The sequence below is a fragment of the Danio rerio genome, chromosome 7 (genome assembly GCF_052040795.2).
Source record: "Danio rerio strain M-AB ecotype USA chromosome 7, GRCz13ab, whole genome shotgun sequence".
Lineage (NCBI taxonomy): Eukaryota > Metazoa > Chordata > Actinopteri > Cypriniformes > Danionidae > Danio > Danio rerio.
Window position 1 is genome coordinate 27,422,951 of NC_141027.1, and position 27,395 is coordinate 27,450,345.

Sequence of the window (27,395 nt, forward strand, 5' to 3'; positions counted from 1 at the left end):
TTTCACCTTGTGATCCTGTCGAGACACCGCTGTGGTAAGAAACAGTTTAGCAGTTGAAAAAAGTAACTGATTGCTTTAGGGAACAAAGAACAATAGTGGAGAGAGAGAGAGAGAGTGGAAAAAAAAGTTCAGAGAACACTTAGACCTGTTTTTTAAAATGTAGCGACACGTCCAGACATGCCCAGCTCTGCTGCACAAAACAAGTAAACAAACTCATCAAACCAGATCACTTTTTGGCTTTGATCTATCTTCGTGAAACAAGATGTTTCAGGTAGTTTTGCATTTTTATTCTATCCGAGAATTGTTTTAAGTGCTCTTAAGTGTTTTCTGAATGCTGTGTGTTTTCTTTAAGCCCCTTGTTGACGTTGACACTGTGTTGAGGGGTAGCAGTAGCAGGTACAGGGCGTAAAGGGGATCACTTTCCACCCGCCGCCGCTGGAGCGCTGTGTTTGTTTTCATACCTGAGCTTAGCTGTCAATCACGAGGAACGGTGAAGAGTGAGATGAGATCTGCAAAACAAAACCACAAAGCAGGAGAAGCAGGATGTCTGGAGGACGTCCAAACCACAGCAGTGCCTGCTCGATTGTCAGAGAGAGAGGAAGAGATACATGAACAAATACAGAGTAACACATCAGATATATGCCAGAACGATTAATCACCAAATTTAATGGAAAGAGGTGCTGCTGGTGCAATTAAAAGCTCTATTTTTTAAGGTTTGATTCACTTCAGCTACATTTAATTTTTCACACAATTAAAGACATTGGCACCCTTTGCACCCTTGTTTCATTTTTTGATATATGCTGGAAACTTCCCCCCAAAATTTGAATGAATATTCTACTGGAATTTTAATTCGCCTTTGTCATATTAATGGATTTCATTAGTCAATCGGAGCCCTGTGCTTCTGTCGCAGAGCCGTTTTTGTTTGTATCACCTTGAACGCTCAGATGTCCCTGACTGTTTAAAAAAATGTGACTGGAAGTCAAACTATAAACACAAGATCAGGTTATCCAAACGTAAACCAAAAAAAAGGGTAAAAAATCAGAAATCTCAGCATTGTGTGAGTATGTGAAAATAGCCATGCAGTGTGGAAAAAGGAGTCCCTCGCTTTTTGCCTAATCAATTTCCGAGAGCCGTCTACATGGCTGTGAAGAGAAAGTCCTGTGGCTGATAGATAAGTAGAAGCTTTTTAAGAGAGCAGCAGGGCTGAGTGTGATTTTGATGGGACTCGTACCTGGCTTAAGCGCTCTTGGACAGAGAGCGGACTGTGAGGGTACAGAGCGCCGATTGTTCCAGCAGCTGGATTTACTTGAAAACATGATTATTCAATTTAACGTCAGCTTTATTCTTAATGGCTCCAATAAGGGCAGGGATTCCATGCTAGTGTAGATACAGTATGTGAAGTGACACTCTAGGATAAGCGTGAATGTTTTTTACATGACAATAGTCTTTTTTTTATCATCATTAGGCACTTTTTAATGCATAACTATACAAAATATAGTAAGAAGCATAAATCAATAAGGTCAAATAAATTGTTTACTATAAACGTAAAAGGTTGTAAAAGTTTTATGTGCTAATCTTGTGTTTATGGTGCTTACAAATTTGTTCAATTTGCGGATTAAATGTTGGAAAAAAGATCCCGATGGATAGGAATTATTTTCAAATACTATTTTTAAAAATGTATTTGTTGTATGTGTTTATTTGTCGTTTTTTTTATTTTATTTTTTTTTTATTTTATAATTTACAGCTAGAAAAAAATAAGAGAATAGTCTCAGTTTCTTTAGATGTACTGGATTTAATAGTTATGGGCTGAAGTAAGATATTCATATTTGGTTTTTTTTTTAGATAACATAAACCTCTGGTAACTTTCAAATTAAAAAATTGTCATTCAAAGCATGTTTCATCTGTGCAAACAAATGTTTTCAGAATAACAAATGTTTTCATTAGTTGAGTTTAAAAATCCAAGTGAAGTAATTTCACCAATGAATGATTTCTTAACTGAAAATGAATCATTAGTGTTTTTTTGTCTAAAAATCAATATAAATATCACCATTTTTGGTTATTTTATGCCAAGAAGTATTCAAAAAGGCACTCTTTTTAAATTTAGAAAAATTTTACATTTAAGTGAAATGCATCAACAGTTTAGTTTTTTATTTTATTTTATGAAACATAACTATAAATTGTAAACCCAAATAAACAGCTGTATATATTTATTTTTATATACAGTGCTCGGCATATATAAGTACACCCCTCACAAATCTATATTTATATTTTTAATGGGAAGCTATATAATATTATATTTGTGCATATGCATAAGATTTGTCAGTACTGAAGCCAAATCTGGAGCTTATCTAAAACAATATTTGTGATAACGGTCCAAAAACTAGTACACCCAAATTTATATGTTATAGAAAAATATTAAATACAAATTTAAAAATTAGAAAAAAATGAAGAAAGGCAAAAAAAGGTAAAATTTTGTTGAAATTTTGTAGATTATAACTTTTTATTTTCAATATTTTGCTTGAATTTAATTGTATTGTCTTTCAATTTCTAAATGTTTGGTGGCTAAAATATTATTTTAATAAATATATCTGTTTATAAAATATGTTTAGTTTAAATGTACCAAAATACATTGCCTTTATTTACTGAGAAATGGATATAAATATTCATTTTCAAATGGGATGTACGCAATTACGCTGAGCACTGCATATAAAACTCAATCCATTGACATAAAAATAAATAAATTTTTACTGTTTTACATGAAACAGGTTACTAAATTAATTGAGCTCTTTTTTTGAGGTGAAGCAAATCAAAACCCATTTTCAGCATCTATCTGACATTTCATCTGTGCCAGATTTGAAATCATTTTCGAGACTCCTTTAAAACATTGTTCCTGACCAGGATAGAGAGTAAAGCTTCTCCACCCATCACAGAATGTGAAATATTCCTCCATCTCCCCCATCCTCTAGCGGCACGCTCTGCATTTTTCTCTCCCTAACGCCTCAATAGTCAAACTGTTTGCCCTTATGTACCCAAGTGAAATATGAGCCACTGTAAATTATTATTCTTTGGGCCACATTTGCAAGATGAATGCGGGGAGAGCTGTGCTCCGTTTCTCTCCTAATGAATTGAGGAATTTAGCTTGTGGCGTTTGGCTGGAGAAAGGCACACCTTGTTTGCTTCCTCTCCTCACATGGTGTTATTGAAAGTGCTTGCGAACAGGAGCGCGTTGAGGAAAAAGACAGGCATCGAAAGCGCACACACTGTTCAGACCTGAGGAAAATCACTTCTCTGAACGCTAAACCGCAGGGCACACATTTAAGCTTTCCTGCTAGGCAAATATTTTCATTTATTAAGAAGATTCACAATGTCCTGCACTGTTACAAGCTCTGGGTGCAGTTGGTGAAACCCAATAACACAATTATTCACAAATTAGAAACATGTTTGGGTGAGGTGCGGCACTGGCAAAGGCAGGTTTAATTCGGTGTCAGGACAGCTAATGCTTATCAGAGGCCGGCTCTCAGAGCTAATGTTCTGCTCACGGCCGTGTAATGGTGTTTAAGAGCTGGCAGGGATGCTTTAGCCTGTGTCACGCTGGATTTCCGACTACAGTAGAGGCTCTGGACTGTGTCTCCGCTCATCCGCAAGCCCCTGGGTCCTGAGGGGAATAATATTTAGACTAATGAAACCTTTATAAACAATTTACTATAGGGTTAGTTGTGGGTTTATAGCTATAGATTTAAAGTTAAGGTTGGAAGTGAAAGCGTGAAAGAAAAATCACTTTTTTTACTTGAAATTGTACATACATAAGACTACCCTAATGAGGTATATATTTAATTGAGGAAATAGTAAATATTTATATGATAATGGCACAACAAATGCACTAAAATTTTAATATATTGCAGATATAAAAACAAACAAAGAAAAAAACAATATTATCTCAAAGAATACAGAAAAATAGCTTCATTGAAAGAGTAGCAGAAGGCATTTCTGAAGTATTTATTTATATCAGTTAAGGTTGTTTTCAACAATTACAATGCCTTAATCAAACGATTTCTCAATTAAAAAATGAAAATGGAAAAGTAAAATAAAAAAAATGAATATACACTGAAAAAAATTATGAGCTCAATTAGTCGTTAATGTTTTAGATCACTGTAACTTATTAAACTAAATTAATCATGTTCTAGCTTAATTTTATAAGTTCACAAGCTGTTTTAAGTCATTTTAACATCATATAAGATCAATGGTTAATAATCGTTAATTTTGTAAGCTACAATATTGGCGCAAAGACTCTAGTCAAACATACTAGACATTCTGACTAGGTAAATTAACTATGAAAAATATTTTATAATAAGTAATAAAAATAATAAACTAATAATATAATAATAAATTATGAATTCTTATTCAGTGTTAAACTCATCAATTAACAGTGTTTGTACACATCAAAATCCTCTGAGTAAAATTTACTCAGTTTAGATGGTATTCAGTCCCTCTCTAAATTGAGTTAAAGTTAGTCAAGTTAATGAGACAATGAAAGGAATAATTAGGTGATGATTGAGCACTGATGATAAACACCTTCTGTTAATAAACAGAAAAGAAACACAAAACTAAAACTGACTCCAGTCACAGCCTTAGAAGAAATCAGCTGAAATTGATAATACATTGAATCTCTCAAAATCTCAGCAGAGGATCATAAAGCAACTCCACAAACAGCAGCTTTACGTATTACCAACCTGTTAACCCTTATTTATAGAGGGAACAAATACTCTCTGAGCTGAGTAAATCTTGCTCAGAGGATTTTGCTTTGTATTTACAAAAATAAAAAATAAAAATACAAAGATGAATAATTACTGTAGTTGTACTATTCACTGTTATTTAATAATTTTTAATGCATTAACAACTGTAACCCAACAAAACCCTACTTGAAAATGTTTCCAAAATATTTATGCAAAAGCATATAACCCTAGAGAACAAATTAGGCCTAAATGGATGCTGAGTCTAATCAGAGTTTTTATTCTCTCTAATGATAATAATAATAAAACCAGAAGAGGTCAAGCCATGTAAGTGAGTGATGAATGGTTGATTCTAATAGTGCGTGTTCAAGGACGGCCCAATTTTCAGCAGTGACCTCACCGTCAATCAACCTGGATAGGAGAAACATTGAAATGCACACCAGAAGCTCCCTGTCCCACATCTGTGTGTGTCTGTTTGCATGTGTGTGTGTGTTTTGTGGTCAGGTTGAGCTGCTATCTCGGTAGGACTCTTTAATGAAGAGGTTTGTGTGATGCTGAGGATGCTGGGAGAAGAGCCGGGCTCTTGCATTATCTTAATTACACTCGTGAGCATCGCTGCTGTCGTCATTAGATTATTAGTCGGCATTAAAGTGCCCCATGAACGTCAAGAACATGAAGTGTGTCTCTGTTTAAGAGCCACTCTGTTGACTTTTGGTGTCAATCAAGTGTTTTCGAGATGGGTGGGGAAAAAAAAATAAAAATCATGGATGAGAGTGTGTAGTAATGGAGTGCGTTTTAATTCACTTTGCATGCGCAGAGTAGACTCTGCTATCACACTTATTTGTATGTTAAATATTTGCAATTATTTAAAACGAATGTAAATAAAGCATTTTCGGTTGCTGAAAGAAAGGTCAAATTGGATGAATAAATCAATCAATAAATGATTCTGTCATTCAATCTATTAAAAGATGAATAAATGAAATGTTTTTTAATAAAATAAATTACAACAATTAAAATACATGTTATTGATCATAATTAGTCAATTTAATATTTAAAAATGTATTAATAACTCGTAGTTATAAAATTATTGGCATTGACATTAACATACACAGCTAATTATATTTAAATGCACACTGTAATGATTCTGGTTTGGCACTGTTGAATACTGAGCACAAGATGTTCACCTTCTTTTTATAGCCTGGACAAGAGCTGTATATTTGCATTATGCTAAATTTTAATGCAGTATTGAAAGTTTTTTTTTTTTTTTGGAGTTGATGATTTGGGCTACCATATGCTTACATGTGCTAGCAGGTCCTGGTGCATGCTACTTAATGAAGCTTTATTGGCAGGATCAGCAGGGTTTCGATCATCGCATGGGGCAGCGGGCCAGGTAAAACAGCTGTTGGTCGTACCATCTGATTCTGGAGAAACGGACACTTTTTTTAATAATGCTTTACTAGTTCAAGTGCTTCTTGTCATTCAACAGCATTTTAAATGATATTATTATTATTAATTATAATAATAATAAATTTAGGTAATTGTATTGTACATTTGGTTATATTACAAATAAATAATAACAGTTTTTACAGTGCTATCAGTAATAATAAATAAATAAATTCATTCATTCTTAATTCAATTACAAATATATTAATTATCATATATTTATTTAATTAATTATTAACTTATTAATTAATCTATCTATCTATCTGTCTATCACCCTTTCTGTCTGTCTGTATTTATTTTATTTATTTATTTATTATTACTGAATGACTTGTATAAGTCATGGCATTATTTATTTGTAGTATAACATTATTTGCATGTGCAGGTTCATATAAATGTCATCTGAGCCAAATTATAATGATTTTGCGTGTGTCTGTATGTGTGTGCTTTCAGTCTTTAATCTTTGATTTAGTTTGATCTTTACCCTTGGGTCTTGTCTTCAGATGCAACAAGGTTCTTTAATCCTAATAGTAATTTAACTCTGCTCACTTTAAGGTCACTGAAATAAAAACATATTATAGTTTTTTTTTTTTACACACACACACACACACACATATATATATATATATATATATATATATATATATATATATATATATATATATATATATATATATATTCCCTTTTATTAATCTGGAAATCTCTTCTTTGGTATGGACATCGACAATAGACACATAAAAGAACCTTCACTGTTCATATGGGGACCATAAATCAAAGTCCTTGTGTATATGTATTGCAGGGCTAAAAATCATTAGTGACCTTTTTTCCCATTTCTAGATCACATGGGGGAATATACCTTTTCACTGCCTCCGATCCACCAGTCTCTAAAGGCATGCCAGTTATGCACAGTCAAGCGTCTGGACCTGACACAGGCACAATCGCTGCTTTTAGAGCTCTCTTAATTTACTTAGGATGAGCTCGCAGCATATGGGAGCATCCACAGAAAGCCAACTGATGGAGAGACAAAGAAATTCCAGTATTCTGAAAAAAATAAGTCATTCAAATTTAGCCATAATGGTTCAGCTGTCCTAACCAAAGGAAGAGAAGAGAATAGAGGGGTCTTTCCCTCTTTCGCCCCCTTTCCTCTTTCTTCCTAGTGTGTGCCTGGATCTTTTATCTCTCTTATTCACTCGGGACTCTTCAAAGTAACAAGCTGCCCTCTCTTCCCTTGGTGCTGGACTTGGAACTCAAATTAGGGCCTGCTTGATTAGAGGGGAAGGGGGGGTGGGGTTGGCCTGGGGTGGCAGAATGGCTGTTGGACAGAACAAATCGCACCCCTACAAAGTGTCTTTTATCTGGTGGCCCCTCTCTTTGACAGCTCCCTCTCTCGCTTATTCACCGCAGTCGCAGTTGTTTCTCTCCAGCATTGGAGCTGGCCATTGTGGGAAATGTCATCCAATCTGGTTTGTGACAGTGAAGGGAGAGGAAGGTAAATGTTCGGTTGACGCCGCCTCATTCTTTCCTTTTCCTCCTCAGCCAAGAGGTCCTGAGTGGAATCTTGTGTCCTCGTTGATGAATTAGACAAATCTAACCTGCTCTCATTATTTAGGATCTTCCAGCCAGGTTGTGTCAAGCCAGAACGACAATGCAACGAGACACCTTTACAAGAGCAGCCAAACTCACCGCTGTTAAGAGCAATGCAATATGCACCACTGCTCTCTTTGTAAGGACAGATACACACCGAGACCCCCTTCAACCCCCCACTACCCCCACCCCCCTTGCTCCCCTGCCAATAAAACTTTTATCTGCTTTTAAAAGGAATCTATAATTCAAAGCAAGCAAGAGTCCTGTATACCAGAGCAGGACTACCAAAATATACAGGATTTTCATTTAAATCTCACAATTGAGTAAATATATGTGCATCTACTGGTTTATATTGTGTTATTTATTTAAGGTAACTTAAACCATTTGAGGAAACCGATTGCAACAAACCATTTAAGTTCAAAAACTAATCCTAATGAGTACTGTGAACTTATGCCATTTGAGTAAACGAAGCAATTTGAGGACAGTAAAGCCCAATAAATAGAGAACTCAAACCAACTGAGTACTGTAAAACCCACAACCTAGTAAGTTAAGTCAATTTAAACCGTTCGAGGAAACCTATTGCAACAAACCATTTGAGTTAAAAAATGTTTCTATGTAAGTACTGGGAATGTACTCCATATAAGTTGAAGTAATGAGGTATTACCTTCAGCACTGTTTCCCTGCTCTGTTAAACATCATTTGGGTAATATATAAAAAAGAAAATAAATACAAAGGGGGGCTAATAATTCTGACTTCAGCTGTAATACAAACAACTAAAAGGAGAAAAAGCTAAATTCTACTTTATACAAGACCTTTTATAGTATTGTCAGAAAGAATAGACTTAAAATAATTGAACTGTCCATAAGTTGCTGTTATAGTCAGAAAACAATGACACAGGAGCATAACAGCGCAGAAATCTGAGGAGGGGAAAACAGAAGAGGGAAGACATTTTGGTAGCAGGGTGGGGTGGTGGGGTGAGCTCTGGACAATCAAGCCCGAGACGAAACAATGGAGCCTCTGTTAGTATGCTGTTGGTGTTTGTGTGGACCACCACTTTGCACACACTGAACCTCTCCTGGGCACAGTCTGTGGCCCCTCGCTAAAACACAGCTACTGTAACTTGCATTATTAAAATATATAGAAAATATGCATGGCACGACTGTTTTCAAGGTTTACCGCGATTTGGAAAAATCAAGGTTTTAAAACAGCCAAAATGTTCTGCTATACAGTTCCTACAGTATATGTAAGATTTTTTATTTCATTTTTTGTTTAGTTTTTTCGGACAACAGTATCTCCAGCAGATGTCATTTCAAATAGTAAAGAAATATGTGTTTTTGAAACTAATGAAGACAGCAGAAGTCTGTGATTTATTTGAATTATTTAACCTGACATGTTTACTGCTTCAAAATATTTTAAATGATTCTCAAAAAAAAAAAATTGTGTTTTATTTTTATTTTACCCAGACATTTAAAAATTATTTATTTTAGAGCAGTAATCACATTACGTGAAACCGTGATATTTTTATCCAAGGTTATCATACCGTATATTAGGCATGGGGTTATATTAAGCCCATGCCTAATATAGAATACCCAATAAAGAAACATGATCATTTCACCATGCATCCTTACAGAAGTGTGCTTCTGTTTTTTTTTTTTGCATAATCGTTGCAATAGATTGTGAGATTGAAAAGTGTGATTGATTTAGAGGGTCGTCTGAAGAGCGGGCAGAATTGAGTCCAGATGTTTGCCTCTCAGTAGGATATGAGTCCTGTCCTGCCCCAGGGGCCCCTGAGAATCTCTGGGAGCTGGAAGGAGGAGCAAGTTTTGCTATTTGACATCCAACAGTCCTTCTGACCTGAAGTGTCGCTCCCATTGCAAATGCACTGCCATCCTACCTTACCTACTCTCTCTCTCGTTTCCGAGCGAGCACGAAGGGCATATGTCAATCCCGACTGCAGCACACGCTAAACAACAGCCCTTCATGCCTCAAGCCAAAGGTTAATAAAATCGGTAGCAAATGTATCAATTTTACAGATAAGCCATTCACAACAAGTGAATAAAAAGTCAATTCATGCCCAAGGAAGCCACATGCAGCAAGCAGTCAATGGGCGCCTTTTTTAGGTGCCTTTTTTTGACAGAGAGAGTAAATGGGACGATTTCACCCTCTCTCCTTCATCACTGCTGCTCAAGCGCCGGCCAGTAAATTGCTCTGAATGGGGGCTGGAAGTTGACAGGCCCTATTAAGACAAACGGCTTTCCTCATCGGAGAGATAAAATAAATCAAGGTGTTTAGTCAAATTAAAATAGTTGAACTAGAGCGGGCCCCAGGGAGCTGCTTCGGAGAAACTCAAGACAGATGTGGCCAGGGGAGCATAGGAAGACACCCAGGAAAGAATTTAACACCGAGCTGGCCGCTAGCCAATCCAATCGCACTGTTGTCTCAGAGCAGCAGGTTACTGTCCGGAGGCTGGATCGCTTAGCATTGATTAACTAAAGGTACAGCCTCGCAGGAGGATACTCAGGAGGCTTGCACATTGTCTGGTGTGATTATGCGTTGGTAGCGTTGCTGTTTGATGCTTGCGAGGGAGATAATGAGAGGATACAGAGGTGACGGTGACCCTGTTTGTGAGAGGCACGTCAGCTCTGAGGTGTTTGCGTCTGCTCCTCCCTTAATGAGAATTGAGAGCAGTCGTTACATGGCAGTGCCTCCAGTCGTGCAACTGTCGCTACACTTGCCCTGTATTGTCTGTCACTAATCTGGCACCTTCACTCGTCTTGTGACAGCCCCTCTTATTTAATAGGAACAATTCCATTCCTCACCATCTCTCCGAGAAGCCGCGATCACCAGAAGTGGAAAGAGAGAGCGAGGGAGTTGCGACCTTCGCACTTTTAATGAAGCTTTTCCATTGGTTGTTTGAAAGACACCATTCTCGGCTTTGACGGAGCCTCCTGGACCGCCTCCTGTGGTCTTGAGGAATTCACTTGACTGAGACGTGCTGGATGCTCAGCATTTGCTGGCTCTGTCCTGCCCTCTCCTGAAAAAAAAAAAGAAAAAAACTTGCTGATCCCAGGAGCTTCTTGATTGTGGGAGCTTTTTATATCCGAGAAGCGCGGATCAATTAACAAGGCTCTGTTTTCCAGCACTTGCTTTGTTTGCTGTTCTGTCTCTAGGAAAACTGACCTTTGCCTTGGTATAGAGACTATATATAAGAGGTGAGGGACATCTGGCTGATGTAACGTGAGATGTAAACCTTTTCTTCTCACTGATGGGAGAGGGTGCAGGGTCGTGAAGTGTTTTTTTTCTTCCTTCTTCCATTTTGTTCCCTGTTTTTGACTGCATTTGTTTTGTCGCAGGTACTCCAGAAAGTCTTGCAGAGAAGGAGCGACAACTCTCCACCATGATCACACAGCTCATCAGTCTACGAGAGCAGCTTCTGGCAGCCCATGATGAGCAGAAGAAACTGGCCGCCTCTCAGATGGAGAAACAGCGTCAGCAAATGGAGCTGGCACGCCAACAGCAAGAGCAGGTGAGAATGTGTAAACCAGGGTGGAGCACCGTTCAGAATTGAATAAATCAGTGTTAAAGTCAATTCTGAACAGGATACAGAATTGAATTTGGAATGCAAGGAAGTAGAATTAGCTAGAATAGAAAAATTTTCAAGGCAATTTAAAGAAAGTTAAAGAAAACACCTGCAGGAATGTGAATGTATCAGGTTTTAAAAGTGTCTTTAAATCTTAATTTGCCCTTTCACAATTTAAGGGTTTAATCCCAGCATAAAATCTCATAGGGAAGTTTATGGGGAAAAAACATTAATAAGCTTATTTGATAAATAAATATATTCCTCTATACTGTATCTTTGTTTTGCAATACAAACAAACAAATACATAAATAAATAGAGAGTTGGTGCTTAAATCAAGATATAATCTGTGATTTGGGGTATAAAAATGAATTTTTCAGTCCAATTTATTCCAGTTTTCAGATATCTGTTCTTGTACTAATCATGTATTTGCATCATTTTGATATTTTTCACAGAAAACAAAATGTCTTATTTTTTGTCATTTAGCTTTTATAGTGAAATACAAAATACTTTAGAAATACTTATTAGAGTTTTTAGACATTTGCATTGCAAAACAAGACAAAAATACTGAGTAAGCTATTTCCATGTTTTATTCAAAGCTTAGGCTGAAAGACTGGGATATTATCATAGCTTGTTAAAAAGTGTGGAATAATTTCACAGAATTAAATTTTCTGTATCAAATTTTAAAAATCTAAAATTTCCCTTTCACAATTTAAGGCATTTAAACAAGTCTTTAATCTAAGCATAAAATCTCATGAGAACAATTCATGGAAAAAACATAGATACATTTATTTGATACAAAAAATATTCTTCCATATCTTTGTTTTGCAATACAATCAAACAAATAAACAAACAAATAAAGAGTTTATGTTATGGTTGTCAGATATCTGTACTTGCACTAAACATAAACTTGCTTCGTTTTGATATTTTTCACAGAAAACAAATCCTCTTATGTTTAGTCGTTTTGCTTTTATAGTGTAATATAAAACACTTAAATACTGTAATAATCTTTAGACATTTGCATTGAAAAACAAGACAAAAATACTAATAAGATAAGCTATTTCCATCTTCTAATCAAACCTTAAGCTGAAAGATTGTCATATCATCATAGTTTGTTCACTTTTAATTTAACATTTTAATGCACTTTTGTTGACCAGTGTGGAATAATGTTTCATGTCAAGTTTTATGTATCAGATTTTAAAAGTGTCTTTAATTTGCTCATTCACAAATTAATGCATTAAAACAAATCTTTAATCCAAGCAAAAAATCTCATGAGGAAAATTTATGGAAAAAGCAAATACATTTATTCGATAAATATATTCCTCCATATCTTTGTTTTGCAATACAAACAAATAAATAAATAAATAAATAAATAAATAAGTTAGTTATATGAGTTTATGCTTAGATCAAGAAGTAATCTGTAATTTGGGGTATGAAAATTTGTTTTTCAGTCAAAATTGTTCTGAGCCGGTTGTCAGATATCTGTTCTTGTACTAATCATAAACTTGCTTTGTTTTGACATTTTTCACAGAAAACAAAAACCTCTTATATTTTGTCATTTTGCTTTTATAGTGAAATTTAAAATAATATAAAATAAGAATCTTTAAACATTTACATTGGAAAACAATGCAATACTATTAAAGTAAGCTATTTCCATGTTCTATTCAAACTTTAGGCTGAAAGACTGTGATTTAGTAGTTTGTTCACTTTTAATTTATCATTTCAATGCACTTTTGTTGACCAGTGTGAATTCATGGCCTCTCTTGAATTCATTAAATTACAATTTAATAAATTCCTCTTCCTGTCATTCCAATTCAATTTCCTATTGGGAGATGCCAATTCAATTCAGTTTCACACTTTCCCATAGTCAACTCTTTCATCATCTCTGCAACCATCCCTGTTTTGTTTAAAGCCAGTATAATGATGATATTATCAGCCATGCATCGCATACCCTCATTTTATGGTCTTATTTATCAGAGGAGGCACTTAAAACAAGATTGCTCTTCTATGCTTTTAAATATGTAATGAGTCTTTCTGTTTAGCGATTTAATATTTTGATTTAGTTTATGTCCTGATGTTTCACTCCTTGACAAATCAGGCTCTGCGTTTGCGTGGACGGACGTGCAAAGTAACAGTTATTGTATATAATTAATGCAATATGGAAGCGTGCAAATTGGTAGGGAAACTGATCACTATTAAATCAAAGTTTGCATGAGCAGCATGTGTAGATCAAGCAAATGAGGCGTACTGAATGCATCAGCAGCTCATGAGCTCCGTTAATGTCGCACAAGATCCATCTACATCTTCTCTGTTTTTATAGCCAAACCATATAATTGCTGTCAATTTATTATGCAGATGAATAGGTGCATATTAATGCGGTTTACCTGAAATGGATGCACGCGCTTCTGAATCTGTCCTATTAACAACTCTTCAACTTTATGAGGATTGTATCTTCATTATATGCTCAGCTGATTTTAATGAATGGTTATTGCAGGATTTTACTGTTTCGGAAAACGCTCAAGAATGCATCCCTTTCCATTAATGACAAACAAAATGGAGGGAGAGGATAGAAGAGAGCGAGCGAGAGAGAGGTTGGGGGGGGGGGGGGATTTGGGGCCTGAAGTTAGGATGTCATTTAGCCATCCAGACACGACACAGTAATTAACTGTTGACACTAGTGAAGAAGCCAGCACAAATTAATCCTGACACATTTGCAGACGGGTGATATCTTACAGTGAACACTTTGTAATTATATTTGAAAATGAAAATTAAATGACACTTAAACCTAGGCTGTCAGGCTAACTGAGGAGGAGGAGGAACGGGGGAGTCTGTAGAGGCTCGGGAGAGAGGGAGGGTGGATGGGATTCGTTTAACGTCGAGAGCCCACCCTTGGGCAGACCCGACCACTCCTAGGTTGCATAAACATGCCAGTCTTTCACCCTGCAGCGCATCGCCCTGGCCCGGCCCGGAGCTGGGTATGATGCACATTAGCAGCTTCCTGATTACAGTCATTAGGGTCAATTGGTGGACCAGAGATGTTACCCACAAGCTCTGATTGCATGCATTATCTGTCTGCATAAATACATGCTATAATAAATCAGGTTGCTCTCTTATACGCTGTGATAATGCACATACTTTTAACGGTTTAGGCCAGTCTTTCTTGGCGTTCATCTAAACAAATTGTTCTCCCTTTGTAGATCGCCAGACAACAGCAGCAACTTCTGCAGCAACAGCACAAAATCAATCTCCTCCAGCAGCAGATTCAGGTCAGTGCTCGACTTTCACGTCTTCATCTCCTCTTCTGTCAGAAACCCTTATTTTGTTTTTACAACTGTCATCAATCACGTTACAACTGTCACCAATCAGGATAATTGGCCAATGGTAATTCGGAAGGGGCTATAGATGCGTCGAATAATTATCACTCCCTAATTAATGAAGGAAGAGAAGAAGAAAAAAACAGAAATGAGGGAAAGCTTAATGACACCAAGTGGTGCCTGTTTGCATGTTTTGTGGAAAAGTGCCCTAAGGGTTTGAGACATGAAAGCCGGTGATAAATGCCTCTGAAATTACACCGTCCCAGCGCGGTGACGTGGCAGCGGCTTTGGAAAAAATAGCGCTACTGTTAGCCTCGTTTCCCACTGTCCGATATTGGAAAAAATCACGTTCCTTTGCTTTAAGGGTGCTTTCACACTTCAATTACCTGCATCAAACCCAAGTTCAATTGCCACCTTCTCGCTTGGTTTGTGTTCACATTGTGTTTTTTCTTCTGAACCTCTGTACGCTTGCGTCATCAAGCTGCAGTTTTGTGTACAGCTGTTTCTAGGTGACGGCCATGAAAGCAAGGCTCCAAAATGGAGATGTCTGCATATCATGGTCACTCTGCTTTTGCTTAATCTTTTGGTATTGTTACCAAAAACAAAATACAGAGCCACTTGCATCTATCTGCCACTAAAAAACGTGAAAAATGTTCAGAACATCACGTGATTTCTGCAGAAGTCATTTTTGGTGGAGACAAGCAGTCATTATACCTGTTTGCACTGTCCCGCTTGTCACCAAGGCAGGTGATACACAGACATACACACACGAATAAACATTACGAAAACTAAAGCTTGTTATACAGTTGGCGGTGCACTTCCGTTATTTGGTACGATTGGATTTAAGGTTGGGCGATGTTGACCAATTTGGCATCATACAATGTCTAATGGGAAACATCACGATGGACGATGGCATCATTGTCGTAGGTGGTGGTGAATTAATTATTAATTAATAATTAAGTAATTCATAATGACTTATGAGTGAACTGACGCTGTGACACTTTACCTGGTAGATTCAAAAGACCGAAAAACAGTTAGATAGAGACAAGATTAATTAAATATCACGTTTAACAACTATAGTGAGACGCGATCCAATGGGACATCCTTGATAAACTGTCTGACTTGCACTGCTCTCTGGGGTTTTGTGCTCTAAGCTGCAGCGCATGACAAAGTGTGTGTGTGTCTGGTCACGTGAAGTGCGTTTTCAGCGGTGTAATGTGGATGGAGAGCTGTTCAGAAATGCTAGGTATAACGCCAGTGGACGTGGATCGTTTTCATTCTGAGATGCCATTTTAACACCTATTAGTGTAAACGGGGCCTGAATGTGTGTTTTTCATTAGTGGATTGCTGCTGCAATGGGGGCGGAGTGGAGGATCGCGATGCCGGCTCAGCATCCTGATGTCTATAGGCCATCAGCGATGGATGATGCCATTGTCTATCGACCCAACCCTAATCACATTTATATCAGAAGTGAACCATACCAGAGTTCGCACAAACCGTACCCCAGACACGGGTACGGTTTACAGGTGCACACGCAAGTTCAGAAGACACATTCACACTAACTAATAGTACCATACTTTAATGTCAAATGAAGCCGAGTGCGGACCAAAAGTGCTAGTGTGAAAGCACCTTAACTCCGCTGTGGCCGACGATCTTGTAAACATGGCGTGTTGACACGTAAATTGCGCAAACCTTGCCTTTTGCAAATATTTGCTGCTAGCTTTAAGTCAGCTTGAGTGATCTTTTGAAGGTCTCTCTTTGTAAGTGTGCTTCAAGAATAGACTCATTGAAAAGTTTGCTCTTTGCTTAAAAATAATTGAATTGGATTAGTTGCAAAGTACACTCTGCGGTCACCCAAATCCGTTTTCTCGCCACAAAGTGGATTGCGTTTTTTTTTTTACTCCCTCCACCGAGCAATTATGTGAAATGAAAAAATGGAAAGGAGGGAGAATAAAGAGAATGCTTACAAGAGCGCCATAAATAAATGTGACTTATATGCGAAGAAAGACGGAGGGGGAAAGATGCAGCAGAAGAATGAGTGTGCCTTTGTGTGTATGTGTGTGTGTGAAGGAGTTGGTTTGTGTGGTATGTGGTGCTCAATCAAGCAAGGTTAGTGGACCACCCAGTCGGAGACGTGGACGTACACAAGCTGGTCAGTGGCAGTGGTCAAGGTCTTTACACACTCCATACACACATAAAAGCCAAGGGCAATGAGAGCAGTCTGTGCCTGGAGATACTCTCTTCCTCTTCTTCCTCTTCTCTTTTTTTCTCTTGCGCTTTCATTGGAGACAGGTACAAGGATCTCCACTCCTCCTTTCAGTACGTCAGCTGGTCGTCTCTCATTTTTCATCTCTTTTTACACATTCTTTCATTCTTGTCCTCTCAGTCCTCACTTTTCACGTCTCATATCTTCCTCTGCGTTTGACTTACACTTCAAAGCCCCTGAGCTTGAGGCCCTCAGAAAGGAATCCAGGTCGGTTTTCTTCTCAATGCTCTACCTATCATTGTGAGGTTAACCATCAGCCTTTCTTTCTCTCTCTGCTCAGATGTGTCAGGTAAAAACAAACCACTGTCTTATTTACACAGCCTGAAGCGCGACAGATTTATAGCTCGGCTGTAAAACCTCTTTCAAGTGCACTTCTTAAGAGAAAGGCCCAATCTGTTAAAGACTCCCGCTGTTGTCGCGTCCGCAGAACTAGCCACTGTGCTACTACCGTCTGTTTTGGCGCACTCCATCGCACCCTGTCTGTGAGAAGTAGCGCTCTGCACCTTTTAGTAAACAGGCCCCTACATGCTGACAGGTTTCAGGTAGCAGTGGAGTTCATGTGAACAGTTTAATTATGTTTAGAAGTGGAAGCTACTTGGTTTGGATATTGGAGTCGGAACAGAGCTGATCTTAAACAGCTGGCCTACACTGTACTGTCATGACTGAGGAGTAGCTCTTTTTTTCTCTTGTATGACATTAGCTAGGCTGTCATAACAGTATAGATATTACCGTAACAAGCTAGAATTCCTATGTTTAAAATTACATTGAAACATTAAATTGATCAAATGTATAACTGAAAAGATATTTATAATGTTATAAAAAAAAATAATAATTTTATTCTATTCTACTTAAGGCTGATTTATACTTCGGCGCCAAGCGCAGGCGTATGTTTAGGCGCAGCCTTCATGTGGTCACATACCCCTCGCTGTTACCATCGCTGACGCGCATCTCTTAAAAAATGTAACTACATGTCGTAACGACGCGTAGTGCAAACTCTTTGATAGGTCGGGTTGGTAGCGCTGACAAGTGTGTGTGGGACTGAGAGCCACACGAACCTGTTGGAGTGAGTGTTTACAAGTGTCGAGTCCTGTGAAGAAGCTCCAGATGAAAAGTTTTGTTTTGTGTTTACCTTATGATTAAAGTTGTTGCACGTCCGTTGTATCTTTTTCCTTTTTTCTATTCCAGCGTTAAATAATAAATTGGCCAATTTTAATTATTTTAAGGATTTTTGCAACCTATAATAAACACTTTAAAATATCCGTAAATTAACAGTTTGTGACAACTTTAAACTGTAAAAAGTTGGAAAAAGTGACTTTTATGAGCATTTGTAATAATTTAAAGTGATATATTGTCTGGGTTGGTGTTGCCTTTTATGCTGCAAAAGCCTTGTAATAAGTTGTCAGTACGTTTTATTTATTTCTCTATATATTATATCTTATACATTGTTATATCAAACTACTAAAATGCCAATAAAAGTCACATTGTTAAATTGTAGAGTTAAATTTTCAACATCGAATGTAGACAGAGCAGGGATCAAGGTCCCTTTATGAAATTGTAAATAGACTGAAAACACAAAATACGGAAACTGTTAATTAACAGATATGTTTTACAGTGTAGCTTGTTTTTGTTAACTTGCCTATAGATTATGGGACTTCAAACCCAGTTTTCTTAAAGGAACCACTTGTCCAAGATTTAAACAAAAGAGACAGTGTGTCCATCTGTTGCTTTTAATGGCTGTGATACTGGCTCCTAATCATGAATGTTTTCACCAGAACACCACTAGAAATGGAGACACCAAGCAAGTCAGGCTTAGGACTGGTACCATCTTATCATTCGTTTCATCTTCTCTGACTTTGTTTCAATATATCATTACCACTGCCTCCCTTTGTGACCCATTTAACTTCCGCCTCCAGAGGCCACGGCTTGTTGTAAAGGAAGAAGAAGGAAAAGTTGAAAGACAAGAGTTGGAATGCACTGGGAAGTGAGAGGAAGAAGCGGCTTGCTAATGCAGTTCCCTGGCACTCTGTTTTCATTAGAACTAGCTCTACAAAAAATGCCCAGTGCTCTTAATATACAACAGCTTTGAGTTAATTAGTACTCCAAACAAGCTCTTCAGCCTTCGTGTAGAAGACGTAAAAGTTGAGTGGTAAAACAGCATGCAAGGATTGGGTTTCCCCGCTGTTAGCATGGAGCGTGTGCGTGGTTTAAAGAGCCAGCTTTCCCATCAAAGCGCTACTGTTTTGGCTCACACGGTAAGCGGCTCTTTAGACCTTTATTGATGATGTAACTGATCACATCACTGGATTCTGTAAACGGGACTGAATGGGGTCCAAATAAAACCATCAGGCCTGTAACACAATACAGCGCTGGCTCTGAAAACCAGTTCTGGTTTTCTCCAGAGTTGTTTGGCACTGTGCATTGCTTAAATCAAACCACTTTTAAATTGCCCTTCTCTCTTTTTCATCAGTTTTTTTTTTACAAAGAGCTCAGAGAGTCAAAAGGATTGAGTCTTTGTCTTTTTGGGAATTACAATGTCACTTGTTTAAAGATAACAGATGTTTAGATTACTGCATTAGAGGCTTATCAGAACTTCAGGCTGAAGGTTTTTCTCCTTATTTATTCCTTTAGCCAAAAGCCTCTTGTTGAGAAATTTCATATGGCAACTAATTCCGTCCAGGGACCGGATTACTGTTATTTGACTCAAGCATGAACTTAAAAGCGGCATCAGAGATTGAAGGAGAGGCTTAGGAACAATTAAAAACAAATGTCGAAGTAAATCTTGATCTGAAAGAGAAAATGTGTTGCTTATGTAAGACAAGTAAAGCCGCACAAATAAGACCATTTCGAAGTCACCGCCTCCAACAGGAAGGCAAAGCTGTGTTGTTCTTAGCCGTTTAGAATTGGTATTAATCAAGCCGAGTGATTCGGCTTCTGCTGACCTGTTTACTTTTTACAAAGAGCCAGTCTCCCTGACTTTTACACTCACTGCTTTATTCGCTCTCGTACAATTAAAATCAGCTGTGATTATGGATAGCTTCACACACACATACTTCTACATCTATATGTGGTTTATGAGGAATCTGCATAGACATATTGTATTTAAAAAAATGGTTTATTATATGGCCTTACCCGACCCTCACAGGAAACCAAAATTGCTAATTTTTTAATGTCAAAAGTGCTCTATTTGATTGAGATCAGGTGACTATGGAGGCCATTTGAGTACAGTAAACTCATTGTCTTGTTCAAAAAGCCAGTCTGACATGATCAAAAAGTGTGCCAGGAATATATCTCCCACACCATTACACCACCACCACCACGCCAAATTCTGACCCTGTCATCTGAATGTTTCAGCAGAAATCGAGACTCATCAGTCCAGGCAACGTTTTTCCAATCTTCTATTGTCCAATTTTGGTCTAATTGTAGGAGGGGCACCTGTTGTGGGCTTCTGCTGCTGTAGCCCATCCGCCTGTTTGGACGTGTTGTGCATTCAGAGATGCTCTTCTGTATACCTCGGTTGTAACAAGTGGTCATTTGAGTTATTGTTGTCTCACTATCAGCTGTAACCATTCTGGCCATTCTCCTCAGACCTCTGGCATCAACAAGGAACTTGTGCCCACAGAACTTCTGCTCACTGGATATTTTCTTTTTTTCTGACCATTCTCTGTAAACCCTAGAGATGGTTGTGCATGAAAATCCTGGTTGATTATCAGTTTCTGAAATACTCAGACCAGCCCGCCTGGCACCAGCAATCATGCCACGTTCAAAGTCACTTAAATCACCTTTCTTTCTCATTCTGATGCTCACTTGCCATGTGATTGTCTGATTAAAAATTTGCGTTAACGAGGAGTTGACAGCTGTACCTAATGAAGTGGCCGGCGAGTGTGTATATATTAATATGTAGAAACTCAAAATTTCTAAAACACTTTGAAAAAAAAAAGAAAAAGCATGAAAATAATGCATGAAATTAATAGTCAGACAGTACTGAAGTTTATGATCATCATAAAAATATTGATATGTGAGTAATAATTTATCCTGTTAAATTTCCTTTAGCCTTGCCTGAGCTCAAAAAAAAAAGCTTTCTTTATCCAGGAGCTTGTCAGAAGAGACTGCTCATTGTTCGCTGAGCTCATATGTCTCTTACACTTAATACTTACGATTACAGCTGCTGTGCGCAGTTGAGATTTCAAAGGCCTGTACATGTGTGCATGAGTATTAGGTGCTATTGTCTCTATCTGGGCCCATGTTTTGCGACAACTGCTGTAAATTCCCAGGCTGGACTCTGGGATGATCCGGGCCGGGGTTTTGACGTGCATCTCGAGCACAGACTTGGCCGTTTTCCAGGCATTCCTGCACGCTGGGGCTGGTACGACGTGAGCTGAGGTGACGCAGGGAGGAGAACACACAGGTGGAGGCAGGCTCATCTTATTGTATACACACACGCACAAGAATTAAGAGAAGAATGATTCCTTCAAAGGTCAGCGTGAACTTTAGATACTGATGAGAGGCGAGGCTACGGCTTGTTTAAGGAAAAAAAAATCATCTAGATTAAACAACTCTTTCTCTTTGAGAATCCCATTATGACACTCATATACTGTCTCTCATATCACAGCAAACAAGAGTTTATTAGCTCAGATCTGGTTCTCCCTCCTCGAGCTGTGCAGCTACGAGAGAGAGAGTCACACTGAGCTCTGTTTGTTGATGGACAGAGATGCTGTTTGTCCGTGTAGGGCCATTGTTGTGCCGACGGTCGCTTCCTGTGTTTTAAAGCAGACCGCCGGTTCAAACACTCTGTCATTGTACAGGCCTGGTTCTACTTATCTAACCCCAGGGCTCCGCTTCCTCTTGCTGCTCTACTGAGAGAAACCTCCACGTGGCTGTCTTCCGCTGTCCTCCCCCCGTTCTTCCTCCCACCCGTCCCCACTCTCTCTCTCCCCTCTTTCTCCTGCCAGCACCGGCTGGATCACACAGATCTCCTGCTCTCCATCGCTAACCCTCTCCTGGCAAGAACCGCTACTCATACACAGCGTGAAATAAAAGGAATAAAGTATTATCTTAATGTATATGTATTGTATATAGCTGGAAGTGTTATGAGTGAATTATTGCACACAGATCAGGGTGTCCGCAGAGTCTTAAAAAGTATTAAAAGTTGATAAATAAATGTAGAGAAATTTAAGGCCCTTAAAAAGTATTAAAACAGTCTTAAATGCTTTTTTGCAAGGTAAAAAATTTGATATCATTTTTGATTATGCAATGTATGGTTGTATGCTAAAGTTTGGCTGAATTAAATCTACGAATATCAGGATGCTGTGTAGTTTATGACATCAATGAAGTCCTACTAGATTTGACATCATGCTGCAGTAACCAGGTCAACATTATTCAGTATATGAAAAATAACGTTCAGTTTTAGATTAATTACTTACATTAATATTTAGTAAATTTACTGTAAGTTAAAATCTCGCCAGTGTTTTTAAAAAGTGGTTATAAGGTCTTAAAATGTATAGAAAGAGTCTTTAAAAAGTCTTTAAAGGTATTGAATTTCACTCTCTGATTCCTGTATATACTTTACAGATGGATGGATGTGATGTGATGAAATAGGATTGATATTAAGTTCAAAATGATATAATGGATAAACGGATTGATAGATTGATGGATTTCTTCAGAGCACTATAGTATAAAAGTGTTCAGGAGGAATTGAACTTGAAGGCTTTGCTTATTCAAATCATTTCTAGTTCTTATTTACTTCTTTTACTGATGTATTCATGTTATTTAAAATAAAAAAAAACTTTTTCACGATGCTATGATAATGAAGAAAAACAAATTAAATCTTCACATGTTCAGTAGCCATTCCTTGTCTTTTGGTATTTCGAAGCTCACAAAGAGGAGAGGAACTTTTTTTTTTCCATTTGCAAATATAACGAGAAAAAATCAATTACAGGAAGACAGGATGCAGAATTTTTGTGTTCAGATATTTGTGTTTGAGTTTTTGTTTTGTGGGCGCAGATTCTTTGTAGGCCTGTTTATCTCAGTAATCACTCACTCCTACTCCGTCGGGTTTCATACAGTACATTTTATTCGATATTAGCACACTGACAGATGCCATTTCAAATATTTTCGATTATTATTCTCAGTTGTTTATTTATTTATTAGCCCACGCATTTGAATGAAGATAATAGAGTAATTCCACATCTCTTCGCTTCCGTTATATCCAGCGCTATAGGATCTGCATTCCAGCTCAGTGGCAGAGGAGTGGCATTATTACAGCTAAAGCAGAAGCTGTTGTCAACATTCACTTCAAAGCAGGAAAGGTTCCCTCACATGTGGTTTTAAATGGTGTGGGGGAGCAGCAGGGAGCCTCTAAGGGTTAACTGATAATAGCTGCATACAGCCACCAGATTAAAGATTCTTTTTAATTATACACGGCTAACCACCAGCATAGTGAAGCCAGACAGACTAAAGACGACCTGTGCAGATGATAGACACAATGTGCCAGTGTGTTTGTGAACAGTCTGAGAGGCCGCTGGAGGAGTGGGCCTTCAAGATATTCCTTTGTTCCTGCGGACTGATAGACAAACGTCTGCGCGCAAAAGAGACTGATCTTTCTCATATGTGTGCCGTTTCCCCGGGCCACTGTGAGAGTTTGCCCTCAGAGCCGTGTTTATCGGTGGGAGAGGCGGCCGGGCTAAAGGGTTAATCAGAGCCAGCTCTCAAACACAAAACACACACTTCCGGCTCTGTTGCTCATGACAAACTAATTTAATTGTAAGCAATCCTGTGTATTTTGATTGCGTAATAGTATTATTTGATTATAAAACTTGATGTATGCTCAAGAGGCTCGACGGTTTGCGCAGGTCGAGAAGATGTTTTTTGACATTTCAAAGCTCACAAACTGGGGGAATAATAGCAGTCTGTTCTGAGAAGTTGCATAATGGTGTTCAGGTCTCTCCTCTCACTATTTTGCAGAGCGGTGACAGAATTCACAAGGGAAGTAGAACAAAAAGAAACCCTGTCTGCGCAGAAAGAACAGGAGAGCCTCCTAATTAAACACACAAGACTTTGAGAAATTCATTCGTTATGTCTCTCCTTTTTTTTTTTTTTTAAATATATATATTTAGCTGCTTAAGCCCTCGAATGCAGTCAAGTTACATGTTTGGTTGCATGTAAATGCACACTACAAAGATTTATCTTTGTCCAGAGATTGTGCTTTCTCTTTACAAAAGGTATAAATATATAAAATGTCTTTGTGACCTACCTTTTAGGCCCCGTTTACACTAATCCGTTTTTTAAGTGTGACATCATGTGAAGTGGCTTCCAGGTCCAAGCGCCCTATCAAATTGTATGGGGAGACTCATGAAATGGTAATAATAAACGTTTACAAAGCGATGGAATACTTTCAAAAATCATGATCGCAATGTATATATCCATGCTCAATATCCGATAGCCAGAAAGTGATTAATTTTTTTAAATTGTTAAAATTGTAATATTTGTGAAGCAGCAAGTCCAGAAACTGTTGGGTACACCATGATATAAAATTCACTTTAATGTGTAATAAGACTACAAAGTGGCCATAAACTAATATTTTCTCAATTCAAATGAGTAGCGGCCTACACCTGGAAACAGTATTTCATAATTCACCAATACGTCATGACTTAACAAGCGGATACATTGTAGTTTTAAAATGAATTTTAAGTTTTGTTATGGGATGACTTCTGTCCACACTACCCTGAAGTCTTCGAGCCCCGAAAACAGAACGTTTTGAAAACGCTAAAGAGACCATTTTGGTTTTAAAATGCTCCATATCTGTGTGGATGGGGAAAACAGAGACATCTGAAAACGGAGGCATGGCTTCTGACATAATTCATCTGATTGGTGCTTTTACTCAATAATAAGTACAGTCGGTAATAAGTAATCAGTTCAGACTTTGCAAGTTTGATTTGGAAAACAAACTCCCAAAGACACGTTGTGTAACTCTTCAAAGGAAACAGTGTACTATAACATCATTCACATCACGCTACATTGTGTCTCTTAACAATAAAATGAAGACATGATATAAAGAACTGCCTATTTTCATTTTGATATTAACAACTTAACAGACACCAAAAATGTTGAGGCATTTTTCATAAAAAATATGAATCATACGAGTCTCTTTTGCTGAATATCAGTTTTAATAATCAATGTCAATCAATAATACAATAAGTGTATTGTATATATAATAAATTAACTTATCTTTGCGCTCAGCCAAAACACTTTAACTGAGAACAAGTAATAGATTCAAAATACTGAACAGTCATTAGATAGAGACAAGATGAATTAAATATCATGTTTAAAAACTATAGTAAGATGAGGGTCCAGTAGTAGATCTGTTGAATGAACTATCCGACGTGCGCTGCTCTCACCTGGGGAGGTGCCTGCAGAGCACCCACTGAAGCTCAGACGTGGGCATACTCTGCAGCGCATGCCAGAGTGTGTGTGTGTGTGTGGTCACAAGATTTGCATTTTCAGCAGTATAGTGTGGATGTGGAAACACCGTTTTAAAACTAAAATGTATTAGTGTAAACGGGGCCTTAGTCCCCTCACACATGTCCCTGTTATTGTTTTGTATCTGTTTATCTTCACACTATGAAACAAGGACCTGATTCAGTGTTGCTACCTAGGTAGTGGACAAACCATGTAGAGGAAAGTCTATTTAATAAGCTTTATTGAACCCACGGTTACAAACATCTAGCAATGTACTATATTGTATGCACATGTTGTGCCAGTGTCATTTTTTAACGCTCATTGAATGTGGATTATTTCGCTTTCATAAAAAACGTCTTTTAATATTAGAGATCCTCAATAAATAAACACATTGTTTTTATAATGCCATTGTTTATTTATCTAAGGAGAAAGGCCATATATTAAAATAGATCATGGCCTGTTAACAAATTTTCCATTTGCCTCTGGCTCAGCAGTGTTAAGAGAATTGTAATCCGGTTACTGTACGCCGGTTGCTTCATCTCTCAGCCATATTACAATCACCATTATTTAGCTGCTGCACATGAGGCTAATTACCATAGCTTTGTCTTTAGCCTGGAGCCATTTGGTTTGCCTTTTTAATTCAATGAACAACAATTAAATCCAATATTTCATTAAGCTCCCTCAAATGCACCAGGCACTATATAATGGTGAATAATTCAGCTTGGGTCTTTTCTTTTTTCTTTTTCTTTTTTTAGATAAATATAGGGGTGTCTAATTGAACAAAGATAATGCTCCTAATTTGCCTCTTGTTAGATGGTTTTGGTTGTCTCCCAGCACCCTTGTGATCTCCCATGCTAAAGTCTCATTTATGCAGAGACAGCGCTGAAAACAAGCTATGCTAAAAAAGAATGTGTTGCCAATTAGCATTGTCTGCCAGGCAAATGGATTGTAATAAGGAAGGAAATGAGCGCGGGCGTGTGTTTACATCTCTGCGCGCACACGCTCGCTCGCTTCTTTCCACAGGCTAATGCCCTTCTCTTTTACGGTGTGGAGTATGCTAGCTTCTCCTCCACCAGGATGAGGGCCATAACAGTCTCATCAAATCCTCTTGGCTTGAGCCCAGTGCGGCGGAGCCTGAAACGCGCTCATCCTCCATTTAGCGGAGACTGTTAGCTGATGAAGAGCCCAACATGCGAGAGCAGAGATAAAAGAAAGCGGTGACCCGACTCATTAGCCCCCTTTGATTTAATATATTGACACTTGGATACAAATAATTCCATTTAGTGTGCTTGGTTGGAGGGGGTGCGGGGGATCAATTTAATTAGTTATGAAATGTGACTTCTTGTCACGAAGCAGGAGAAACGCTGACGTTAAATAAAGTCATGTGCGGTTCAAACAATAAAGCTTCTGTAGGCCCGTTTTAAAACTTAATGATGCATAAAAACGGGACTAATAGTTACATCCTTACCAACGGGCCATGATGCTTTCGATATTAAGCTAATGGATGGATGAAGGTAGAATGCTTTACGCTTGTTCAAACACTTACTGTAAGAATATAAACAGGTTGATGGCTACTGCATTTTTTTTTTTCTTGTTAAAGAGCTTTTCACTCTTTGACCAAATAACTTGCTGTTCCAATAGAATGCAAAAAAGGACACAGAATGTGTGTGATAAAAGCAGGAACAGTCAGCATTTAGTTCATGTATGGGTATGTTCAGGATATAGACCATGCTTCCAACACATGGTGAGTTTGATCAGAGCAAAAAGTAATGATGTATTCTAAATGTGAGCGCTGTTTAGTGGACAAAGTTTCCATTAAATGGAAGGTTTTTAAAACCTAAAGGAATGGCTTATCCTTAAATGAAAACTCTGACTTCAGTTTGGCACCTTCGTTTTATTAATTCATTAATTAATTTATTCAATCATTCATTTTATTTTCGGCTTAGTCTTTTTATTAATCTGGTATTACCACAGTGGAATGATCTAACCAACCTATCCAGCATATGTTTTACGCAGCGGATGCCCTTCCA

The 27,395-nt window shown here is 37.8% G+C and overlaps 1 protein-coding gene across 50 annotated transcripts in view; it reads left to right on the forward strand.

Annotated features, from left to right (window-relative positions):
- sox6 (SRY-box transcription factor 6) overlaps positions 1–27,395 on the forward strand; it is a 200,998-nt gene that overhangs the window by 104,093 nt on the left and 69,510 nt on the right. For all 50 annotated transcript variants that reach the window (NM_001123009.3, XM_087259709.1, XM_087259733.1 and 47 more), the window contains 2 exons: positions 11,108–11,280; positions 14,529–14,597. In NM_001123009.3, coding sequence (NP_001116481.2) covers positions 11,108–11,280; positions 14,529–14,597 — 242 coding nt within the window. The remainder of the gene's footprint in view (positions 1–11,107; positions 11,281–14,528; positions 14,598–27,395) is intronic.